This window comes from Cynara cardunculus, assembly GCF_001531365.2.
Source record: "Cynara cardunculus var. scolymus isolate 2C chromosome LG 15, CcrdV1, whole genome shotgun sequence".
NCBI lineage: Eukaryota > Viridiplantae > Streptophyta > Magnoliopsida > Asterales > Asteraceae > Cynara > Cynara cardunculus.
Genome location: NC_037542.1, coordinates 12,271,913 through 12,284,206, shown reverse-complemented (window position 1 = coordinate 12,284,206; position 12,294 = coordinate 12,271,913). Strand labels below are relative to the sequence as shown.

General features: G+C 33.8%; 1 protein-coding gene across 1 annotated transcript; it reads right to left on the bottom strand.

Annotated features, from left to right (window-relative positions):
• Positions 1 to 2,126: 2,126 nt before the first annotated feature.
• On the bottom strand, positions 2,127 to 12,147 carry LOC112527551 (myosin-9-like). Its single transcript, XM_025138254.1, has 6 exons — positions 12,060 to 12,147; positions 8,993 to 9,086; positions 4,278 to 7,793; positions 2,984 to 3,226; positions 2,742 to 2,879; positions 2,127 to 2,558 (listed from the first exon to the last, which is right to left on the bottom strand). The coding sequence occupies exons 2-6, from the start codon at positions 9,044 to 9,046 to the stop codon at positions 2,349 to 2,351; spliced, it is 4,161 nt and encodes a 1,386-aa protein (XP_024994022.1). The 5' UTR covers positions 9,047 to 9,086; positions 12,060 to 12,147; the 3' UTR covers positions 2,127 to 2,348.
• Between the last annotated feature and the right edge of the window lie 147 nt (positions 12,148 to 12,294).

Genomic DNA, 12,294 nt, shown 5'->3' with positions numbered 1-12,294 from the left:
TACTGTGTTTGGTGAATCTGATTTTCATTATGATTATGATTATGATTTTCTGAAGGATAAAATAATCCGAATTTTGGAAAGTAGATAAAGGGTTGTTGGATAAGAATCCAGAACTCCAACTTATCGATATGAAACATCACCTTCATTTAGCTCATTGTGTAGAGTAAGTGATCCGATAGACGTTTGATGAATGACTCTTAATTACCACTCTAAATATTTACTTAAGCAACCACAAAGGTGGTGTCTGATTGGTTTGAGCTTTGGCTCCAAAGGTCAAAAGTATCAGGAGGTCTCAGGTTCAAATCCAAGGAGGAATAAAAATCCCCTTGTGGCCACGGAGGTTCAAATGCGGTAACTTCGGGCTGTCTGCAAAGCAGGTGGTCGCCCTGAGATTAGTCGGCTCGCATAACGGGTTGGATATGCAGGTTAATAAAAAAAATTACTAAACCATTCTAAAAATATTTTGAATATTCAACAAAAAGTAAAAGGTCTCTTATTACATTTCAATGTATTTCTTCTCATTGTTTTTTAAGTGGTTGATTTCTTTAACAAGATTCTCTTTGAAATAAGATGTTAGATAGGATGTATAAAATGAAGTAAAATAACATATAGTGATTAAATATTTAGCCATAGGTTATTCTGAGGAGTGGTACATGTTTGATAAGTAAAGAAGAGATTATAGCCCTTCATACGGTTAAGATCGGATTTGACTGGTCAATAATTGTCGTTTTGACTGGTTAAAATTTGCAGCTATGTAAAAAATAGAGGGAGTAGTTTCGTAACTTTTGCAAATAGGCAGCAAACGGGTTCACATATGAACTATTTTAACTGGTTCACATGTGAACTAATTAAAGGATTCACATATGAACCCGTGTGCCGCCTATTTGTAAAAGTTACGAAACTATCCCTCTATCTTTCATATATCCATACGAGAAATTATCCGATGCTTCACAGTCAAAGTCACAAACGTTGACTAGACAAATAATTAAGATCACTTGTTTACTTCTCAAATACTTACCACTTCTCAAATGAACTTTTTCCTAATTATTTATTAAATAAGTCATAAAATTGATTAACTAAAACAAACCAACCCTAAGATAATCATAAAAATGTATATGGTATGTATTTGTACACACATTGATATCTTTTTGATCACCTTTTATCTCTTGATTAAATAAATCAAATAGTTTGACTTTCACTTGTAGCTTTGAAATAGTAAGAGCATCTCTAGTTGGAGGTATTAAAGAACCTGACTTACATAAAATATTTGATTTATAAGTACTGTTCAATTTCACGTATAGGTCTTAATGGGCATGTAGTTGTAGGCGGGCAGAAGGGAAGGAGGTCATCATACAGAGTCGTCACGGGACTTTGAAAGCGTCGCATCTAGCTCAACAGTTTCTTTCTATCATCTGAGTTTTAATAGAACAATCTTAGTTCTTATTCTAAATATTATGTGAAATAATATTTTATCAGTTTTTTTATATATTCATATTATTGGTATTGAAATAATATATAGGACCTATAAAATGGGGTTATTATTAATCATTATTTTTATAGAGTTTTATGTAGTTTTTAATTTACTGAGTTGACCGATAAAAAAAAAGGAAAAAATATAAAAATAAAGTTGTCATAAAAGACTCCATAGGAGATGCTCTAATTTTGGTATAACCCATCTGAACATTATGCATAGGTACATAAATAGTTTTAGTAGAATGAAATTCAAATAAAGTCTTGGCATTAGCTTCAACACCCACCAATTACTTTTTTTTCTTTCAAAATAAAATTTTACAATGAAAAAAACATAAAGTTTTTTAAATTTGTAATTATTATACTCTTTAATTAATTAAATGATATTTTTACCTTCAGTAATAAATATAATTTCTTTCTGTATCTCATAATTAAATGTAACAAGAGAGTCTACAATTACTTGTTATTTTTAGTAACCGTAGATTTTCAGGTTAGCTTATTTGTACCGATTAATCTCTTAAGCTTACCATGAATGACCTAAAGCCATGACTATAAGAGATGAGATTTTCCACTATATTCCCTTGAGACTTAACCGTTTTACAACCCAAATAACTAAACAATTATTTAAAATACAAATATAAACACTAGAAATCATAAGAGGAAACGAAATTAAGCATCAAGATCACAAAACTTAACTGAATAGAGAGGTTAGGGAAGGAATAAACAGACCACCATGTCCTCGTATCATTCAATCAAAACCCAGATAATAATAATAATAATAATAACTAAAAGAAAACACCAAACCAATCACAGCTTCTTCTTCCCAGACCAAAAACCAAAAGAAAAGCATTTATCAACCAAAAATAGAAAAAGATAAATTAATATCGCTTACCAAGAACTATACCCACAATAATTGAGACCAATGCAACTCCCACTATGAACTTAAAGCTTGTCCCAATTGAACCTTCTTTGCTTTCAATCTGTGCCTTTGGTGCTGTGGATGAACCTTCTTCCACCTTTTTCTTGCTCTTACGCTTCACTGCCATTGATCCCAACTCCCTTGATTTCACCTCACTCGAGCTAACCACCTGCCAATTACACCATATTTAGTTATACTCCCATTCAGATCTACATTTTTTATAATCCAACCACATACATGTCAAAATGTGTATATACAGCAAGCTTTGGTTCTAAACCCGTTTTCTGTTGTGAATCGGGAGACAAGAGAGAGCGTAAAAACTTGTGCCCGGGTGTCCAAATTCAATGTATACCTCTTCTTTGGGTTTGGCATTGAGCTTTTCAGTGAGATCTTTGATTTGTGTCTCCAAATGTGAAAGCGATGCATTCTTTGCCTCAACCTCCTTCAAAGCAGCATCTCTTTCCAATTCCTTTTGTGAATGTGTCTCTTTCTGTTTCATAAACCAAATCATAATAAGATTCCCAATCCCAACCATTGTTTTTTATTATTGGTAATAGTAATGATATCATTATCATAGAATGCTATGCTGCTGACCTGTTCAACGATGGTGTTTTGGGCTGCTGCTAGTTTTTCTTCAAGATTCTTTAGGTTATTCTTTAATTCAGCATTCTCTTCCATCTCGGCCTTGAGATTTTCAAGCTCAGTCTTTAGAGACGTTTCGTTACATGTGTGTTCTTTCACTTCCCCTTCAAGTGTAGCTATAAATGTCTGAAGCTCCTTTTTAGCGTTTTCATGTGTTCCCTTCAGCATGTTGTTCTCTTCCACCAGTGATGATATCTGTGAATTAAACACAAGTGTACCTACGCTTTTAATACCCTTTTTTTCTTTCTAAAGTATCAAAGCACAAGAAACTGAGGTCATGACCATCCCAACCGTAGAAATGCCATTTTGTCAGTTTGGAAACTCCGATCGATAGACAAAAGGAATGGCGTTTTGCTGGAGATGGAGAGGAACAGTATAAACGACATGTTTTTGTTCAAATGGCATATATGCCTTTATGGTAGGATATGAAGCAACTTTTGGTGTTTATGTTCCCACCACTAGAGTTAACCATCTCCAATCTCACGCTAAAAATGTCATTTTTATAAGTATATATAATATTTATATACGATGAAGAGCGATCAAATGAAAACCACCCTCATTTGTAAAAACCGTACAAACCATCCTTATACGTCGATTTCATTATTTAATCTTATGAAATTTTTTTCATAAAATTGTTTAATCTTGTGAAATTATTTCATATAATACTTTTTTTAATGAATTTGTTTCATATATGGTTATGAAATTGTTTCATATAATATTTAATGAAGTTTTAATGAAACTATTTTATGTATTTTTCTAAAATTAAAATAATGAACATGAGATTAACATCCTCCATAATAAAAATGGTTAATCAACATCTCATAATTACAAAAAAATGAACAAAATGAAAAATTATGATTGGTTAAATGAGGTTTTCACGATTTTTACAAATTGAATGGTTTTTTTTTAACGTTCCCCTATATACGATAAATTAACTTGCACACCCTCCTTAATCTTTATCTTTGATGAGGTTGACCCCTAACATTATCAAAGGCTAGATAATGCTAACATCATCAAAGGCTAGATATGATAAAGTCCCTTTGGAAGAAAAAAATGTGATTTTACCAACCGGGCAGGCAAAAAAAGTCATTTTGCCTGAAATGGGACGCAAACAGCATATGTCGTGTTTTTGTTGGAATAGTATAAAATATAAATCATATATGTCATGTGGGTTGGAGATGGGTCGATTTTTAGTGTTATTGGGCCCACCAATTTGATAATTTTTGTGTTTGTGGTTGGAAGTTACCTGAGACTGGAGCTTCTGCCCTTCAGAAGTAAACTTTTCTGTCAGATCTTCAATTGCTTTCTTGGAGATATGAAGCTGATTAAGCGTCTCATCTTTTTCGCCTAAAGCTGCAGACAAACTCGTCTGGAGATCATCGAGTCTAGACTCATAAATGGCAACTTCTCGAGTAAGCTTCAAATTCGCTTCTGATAACTCTTTTCCCGCCTTATCAGCAACCTCATAGGCTCTCGAATGTTGGTCAGTTAAATCAGCAATGGTCTTCACATGTGAATCAAGTTTTTGAGTTGCCGACTCCTTTTCACTGTGTGCTGTACTTAGAGAAATTTCAAGCTCATTGATCTTATCTTTGAGCTGAATAATGGTTGCAACCAACATTTCATTCTCATCGGTGGTCTTCGCTGCATTATCATCTGATTCCGATATGATTCTTTTGAGTTCTTCATTCTCGCGTTCTGTGTTGGTTTTTACCTGCACAAGCTGATCTAATTCCTCTTTTAGCAAAGCAGATCTTCCTGCTGATTCTGCTAACTGCACTTCGTATGCCTTCAATTGATCTTCAAGATTTCTTGATTTCTCGAGCAACGAGTTGGCCTCAGTGTCTCTGCTGGTAAAATTCGCAACTGCTTCTTGGATTTTAAGCTCTGAATTTCTAGTGTGGGTTTCATGTAGTGTTTCTTTCTCCTCTAGCTGTTCTTCGGCCGACTTAAGCTTCTGAATGGTTTCTGCTTCTCTCGTTTTGGTAGCTTCAAGCTCGTTTTCGATTCCCTCCAACTTATCCTGCGAGACTTTGAGCTCGTTTCGCAGTACTTCGAGTAAGTTTTCAGTTTCGACAAGCTGTTCTGATGATTTTCTGGAGGTGTCTTCCAGGTGTTTTTTCTCTGTGGTTGCTAAATCCAGAGATTCAGACAATTCTTGCTCCTTTTTAGTGGCGCTTTCGACTGCGGCCTCGAGAGCGGTTGCTTTCGATTGCAATGCATCGAGTTCTGATTCGAGTTCAGATACTTTACGAGAATGGATGTTTGATCCTTCTTCGGTTTCCTTGCATTTCTTCTCCAATGTGCTTATCTGTTCTTCGAGCTCCTGGATTCTGTACTTTTCTGTTTCTAGTAACAACTCCAATTCACTGGCTCTTTGACCTGAATTCTCTGATTTGGAATTCAATGTCTGAATTATATCTTCGAGTTCAACGCTACGTTGATGGCTCGTGATGGCTCTTGTTTCGTGATCAGTGTATTTTTCAACAGCACTTTTAAGCTGCAACTCGAGCTCTGTGTTACGTGCAGACGATTGGGTTAACTCGGATTCTAGCTGAATTACTTTGTCTGTGGAATCTTGAACTTGCTGGTTCAGTTGTTTCTTTTCTTCTTCAAGACTGGTTAATGTTGAGTTAAGTGCAGATATCTTAGCTGAAAACTGTTCGAGTTCTGATTCGGTTTCTTTGGCTTTAAGTTCGAGGAGTTCCGACTGTTTCTCGAGCTCCTTGGCTTGCAATTTTGCTTCTTCTGCCTCGGCCTTCAGGTTTTCGGTTGATACCTGTAGCTTGGCTTCAAGATCACTGCAATGGTCCTTAGTTTGTGCTAAATCGGTTCTCAAATCAGCCACAACTGCATCAAGAGCTTCCTTCTCGTTTGTGGCTTTGTCTAGTTGTTCTTGAATCAAGATCAACTTTGCTTCTTGACTCTTAAACTCATCTTGAATCAGTACTTTTGCACTTCCTTCTTCTTGAAGCTTCAGTTTGAGTTCTTCCAACTGGGATTCTTTCGCTAGAAGATCTTCTTTGATTTGAGATTCAGAAACCTTCTTCAGATTCAGATCCTCGGTCAGTTCACTGATTTGAGCCTCTTGTGATGTGCATTTTTGCTGGATTTCTAATACTTGTGATTTTGAGACTTCCAACTCTTCTTGGATTGCAGATAGCTGAGCAGTGTGCAGGCCCTTGAGTTCTTCTTGAACTGAACTCATCTGACCTTCCATCTCTTTTGTGCTCACTTGAGCCAATTGAAGTAAGCTTTCAAACTCTAATGCTCTCTTGGTCTCTGATTCAGCTTGGGATTTTGAAGCTTCCAACTCTTCTTGGATAGCAGATAGGTCAGCAGTACTCTTCTTGAGTGCTTCTTCGACCTGTTGATGATCAACGATCTTCTCATGCAGGCACTTGAGTTCTTCTTGGACTAAACCCATTTGATCTTCCATCTCTTTTGTGCTCACTTGAGCCAATTGAAGCAATCTTTCAAGCTCTAATGCCCTCTTGCTCTCTGATTCAGCTTGGGATTTTGAAGCTTCCAACTCTTCTTGGACCGCAGATAGGTCAGCGGTACTCTTCTTGAGTGCTTCTTCAACCTGTTGATGATCGGCAATCTTTGCATGCAGGCCCTTGAGTTCTTCTTGGACTAAACCCATTTGATTTTCCATCTCCTTTGTGCTCACTTGAGCCAATTGAAGCAATCCTTCAAACTCTAATGCTCTTTTGGTCTCTGATTCAGCTTGTGATTTTGTAACTTCCAACTCTTCTTGGATTACAGATAGGTCTGCAGTACTCTTCTTGAGTGCTTCTTCAACCTGTTGATGATCAGCAATCTTAGAATGCAGGCCCTTGAGTTCTTCTTGGACTGAACCCATCTGATCTTCCATCTCTTTCTCACTCGCTTGAGCCAATTGAAGCAATCTTTCAAACTCTAATGCTCTCTTAGTTTCTGATTCAGCTTGTGATTTTGAAGCTTCCAACTCTTCTCGGATTGCAGATAGGTCAGCGGTATTCTTCTTGAGTTCTTCTTCGATCTGTTGATGATCAGCTATCTTCTCGTACAGGCTTTTGAGTTCTTCTTTGACTAATGCCATCTGATCTTCCATCTCTTTTGCACTCGCTTGAGCCAATTGAAGCAATCTTTCAAACTCTAATGCTCTTTTGGTCTCTGATTCAGCGAGTGAACCGCTCTCCTTATGCAACTCTTCGAATTTTTGGGCGTCACTTGCAGAAAGACCGAGTTCTTGCTCTAGATCATGCATCCTCTTTTTTGTGGTCTCCAACTCGATGTTTAGAGTCTCGAATGCCTCCTTTACTTTAACCAGCTCCTTTTGGTTAGCCTCTTGAGCTTGCAGTTCCTCTTGCAAGGTACTATTCTGTAAATTGTATCTCTCTTCGGCTTCTTTCAAAAGTTCTTCTAATTTCTTGTGGTTAACTTCGAGATCTTCATGTTTCTTCTCTTGTTGCTCCAACTTTTCTGTTGTAAGTGAGACTTGCTTCTTGAGTTCGGCATTTTCAGACTCCGAATGCTTGAATGCTGTGGTTACTCTTTCCAGTTCAAGCTCAAGTTCATTTACCTTCTCCTGGGCCTCGAGAACTTCTCTGCTTTTCTCGATGATGGCGGGTTTGTCATCTTCAACGGCCAACGATTGAGACGTATGGGAATCGCCATCATTTACGTCTGCGGGTTCCTTTTCTACTTTTATAAATTCTCCATCCAAGTCTTCCTTCTTGCCATCCTTATCTGCTGGCATTGCGTCCTTAGTAGTTTCCTACAAAAGAAAAACAGATCAATCAGGCTGACGAGCCATATCTATGGGAGATACTTCTTCTCTTCTCTAGATTCTCTATACATAACACAGACTGCATAAGAAATCAACAAAAGGCTTAATCCCTGATTAGTGTCTATTTTTGAACTTGAAGCTGAAAAATAAAGTACAAACTACAATCATAACAACTGTTAACAAATTTTGAAGTCAAAGAACAACATAATTGATACTCAAAAACCTCATTTGAACTATCCAAATTTTGAAGTCAAAGAACAACATAATTGATACTCAAAAACCTCATTTGAACTATCCAAATTTTGAAGTCAAAGAACAACATAATTGATACTCAAAAACCTCATTTGAACTATCCTTTTTCTTATGTTCTCCGTACGTGTGTTTTGCAAAATGATACTTTAATGTATATTCTAAGTTTTTTTATGGTTGAAGACTGCTTTGAACGAGGGATAAGTTGTTTTCAAGCTTAAAAAAGTTTTAGTTATGTTCTAGAAAACTCAATTTTGATCAAAGATCCGCCATAATGACTAGAAATATAGTTTATTGGAAGTGTCGGGATAAAATAACAGAGGGAAGCTTTTTTCATCAAAATTAGTAAGATAATTTGTGATGACAGAGTCTGAAATTGCCATTTAGATATATAAATTTAAATAACATTTTAATTAAATTTATGATAAAAGAATCCATAATCAGATTATGGATTTAACTAAAATTTTATTGAAAATTATATATCTAAAATTTTCTTTTTGAATGTTAGAATTATTGCAGCATGAGTATGTGATCATCTTTGACCCAAACAAGAAATTATTGAACATCAAAAAAATCCATAACCATAAGAAAATCATGGATTTAATTGAACTTTTATTTAAAATTATATACCTAAAATTTTCTTTTAAATGTTGGAATTATTGCAGCATGAGTATGATCATCTTTGACTCAAACAAGAAATTATTGAACATTAAAAGGTGGCTGGTATTAATTTTCTTGTTGGTTTCATTTGTCAATGATGCACAAGATAAATACTAGTAATTTAGGTATATAATGTTAAATGAATTTTCAATTGAATTCATACCTTCCTGACCTATTTATTAAAAGAAAAAATGGCTTCATAATTATTACAACTCATAAATTTAATTAAAATCTCACTTAAAATTATATAAATATAGAATGAGGAATAAGTTATATACCTCAGTAGCCTTGGCGATTGGTATCTCTGAACTTGCTACAGTCTCCTCTTCCATCACAAGACTAAATGTTGAATACTAGAGTTGTAATACAGACCTTGAAAATAAGGAACTTTAAAGTTAGGCAACGAAATAAAACACAATTTTTATAAGAGAAAAAGATCTAATATGAGAATATAAGTTACGCAGAGCTAAATTACTGCATCGGTTATTCTTGGTGTCTTTAATTCTCCATTTAATTTATACCCAGAATTTATTTAGGTGATAGCTTATTAATTAATTATGCCTATGTTATTGTAACATTATTTTGAAGTTTTTTTCCTCGAAATTATAGAGCAAATTTCAAACAAAAAAAATATGTTTTAGCAAGAAAATTTAAGTTTTTATGAGACGAATCAAATAAATTTAATGGCTTTTCAATTTTCATGCAAAAATGTATTTAACTATTATTTATTTTGTTTTGGAAAATAGAACACACTAACTTTTGATCATTAGAAATATACAAGTTATTAAACCTTCTTTAGATTTTTGTTTCTTATAATATTATATTTAAAAATAATTATCAATGAATTTTCTCTATTTTATTGTCATCAAATATAATTTAATATATAATTGTTACTCAAATATTTTTATTGAACCATAAATTAAATTGAATCTTGTACTTCATTTTTCTAAAAATGGATCGTATACTTTGGAGGAAGATAAAACAAATAATAATAATTGTTTTGATCTATAAACAGTTTAATCACATCATTTATTTATATAAAATAAAAACGTAAAAACAAAGTTTAAATTATAAAACCCCCAGATCAGCTATGCCTCGAAGATATCAAAGAAAAAGTGCAATTAATAATATAACAAAAATAAAATAAAATGGCCAGTGAGAATTTTGTTAAATAAAATGCGATATTTGATTTTGATAATTGTGGAATTAATAAAAGCATTAAATCAACAATTAAAAATGTTTCTTAAATAGTTTTTTTTTTAAATAACTACAACCATGAATTATCTAATTGAAAGGAAAGATGATATACTATTGAAGAAAATTCAAAATATTAAATATTTATACCTTTTTAAAAAATAACATCCGTCAATTATTGTATGAACATTTTCATGAACCAAGACAAATATTGTAACTCGTACCACGAGACATGTGCAAACACTTATTGGCTGATAAAAGGATTAAAAAGACAATATTAGGTAAGATGCTGAGATATAAACGTTTAGTTACTAAAACCAACACAGGACCCAGCTAGTATTATATCTCTTAGAACAAATAAATTCATAAGAAATTGTTCAGTATATTTTATATTTTATTTAACAAAAATATTATTAATAATCATTTTTTAACTTCCGAATCTATTATTAACATACTCTTCATCCAATAATATCATATAAATGTTATAAATTACATAGTTATTTTACATGTTATCATTTGAGATTATACAATACTTGGATCGGTCAAAATCATAGAATACATAGTGTAAAACATAAAAATTTTAGGTTTTAACTCACTTTTAACTCACAGAATCTTGGTAAATATTCTTAATAAGGAGAGGACGTATGAAAGCTTGAACCAAAACTTAAAGTCATTGGTTGCTTTAAGGCTACAATTTAATCGACCTTTTTGGTCTTAATAAAGTGAGAGAGGTAGGGGGCGATTACTACTAACTAACCTTGGTAAGCAATTATCGGTTCAATTACTTTACCGAATAAACATAACAAGAACCGAGAAACTTACCCTGTAAAGGGAAAGCAAGGATCGACACTCTTGCCCAGTAAGCGAGGGAGATGGCTCTTACCCGTTAATGTTTATCTGGTTATATATGTTTACCATCAATCCCAGAAATGTTACTCCATAAGGTAAATTAAAATGGTCACTCTTGCTCGCAAGAGTTTGTCCGGTAAGCATTTGGTAAACGAACCCTTAATTACGATTTTTTTGAACATGGGTTTTCAGTGCTTACCTCGCCTAATTTTATGGGACCTCAAAAAACAATCAGGAAAATTCTCACTAAACTAATCCCACAAGGTTAGAGAGTTAAATTACATTAGTGCAATTTTTACAAAAGCAATGCTGGCATTTAAATCCACGACATTTGTGCTAAGGTGCAAGCTAAATGCACACTTTTCTACTAATTTCCTCCCAATATATATATTAACATAAAAATTTATCTTTTATATTTTTAATATATCTTTTTGATGTAAATTTTGATATATAAATCAATGTATGTAGCAACTAGCAACACCCTGATCAATTAATTTTATCAACAAGGATATTTGGTTCATTTTGGTAACTCTACAAGTACTATCATCCAACCAGAAGAAATCAAAAAAAAATTGTAGGAAAGATGTCAACTCTCACCAAACTCATACTACCTAAAATTGTTTCTTCTGTAAGTTAGAGATTTAATGGATTACACAGTACTAGAGGCMTGTATCCCTGTTTAGGATGATCTCAAATCTATTGCGTGGGTTTTAAATCATTCAAGCCCATCCAACAACTAGCTTTCAATATTTTTTATCTGAATAAAAAGCTTGCCTCAAAATAAACCAAATGATATTCAAAGTGATACGATCAAATCAAGAACAATAACAGAGCAAGTCCATCTTAATATATCCACAAAATTATATAACACAGGTAAACGATCCATACTAAAAAGCTGATCAACAACATAACTAGCACTAAAAGTATCTGAAATCAATTATAAACATTAACGAAACAATTCGAAATTCGATTCCTAATTTCCAAATACTTCATACGCACATAAAACCTCCAGATACCAAATCCGTTCCAAATTTCTTACATACTTTACACAAAAGTTGATGTAACCAAAAGTCCGATTCACAAAAACAGTACCAAAAAGCAATTCAAGTAGTTCATATTCATATACCAGAATTTGATTCCGAATTTTCAGATACTTCATAAGAAACTCAAACTTCCAGATACCAAAGCAATCGAATCTATTTCAAATTTTCACAAACTTCAAACCAAACACAAAATACCAAAAGCTCGATTCACAATAACAATATCGAAAATCATATAAAGCGATTCATGTATGTAACTAACCTTAGATCTCTGAAACTTCACCTTTTTTTTGAAGCTCCTCCTCCTTTAGCATCCAAAATGTAGAGAGAGAGTAGAGAGAGAAGGAAGAGAATCAGGGTATTATAGCGATGCTTTTTAGTTTTTTACCCGAGTGGGGGTACGACATGGTGTGGGGTAGTCTACAGTAGTAGCCAGCCAATTAGGACATAGTTAAATCCCAGACGGTGTCCTTTCCACCATTGCCCCTCCTTGCCAC

Coding starts and splice junctions, on each gene's coding strand:
- LOC112527551 (XM_025138254.1), bottom strand. CDS start 9,046: ATGGAAGAGGAGACTGTAGCAAGTTCAGAGATACCAATCGCCAAGGCT. Junction 7,794..8,992: donor CAATCGCCAAGGCTACTGAG/GTATATAACTTA, acceptor TTTCTTTTGTAG/GAAACTACTAAGGACGCAAT. Junction 2,880..2,983: donor AAAACACCATCGTTGAACAG/GTCAGCAGCATA, acceptor TTTATGAAACAG/AAAGAGACACATTCACAAAA.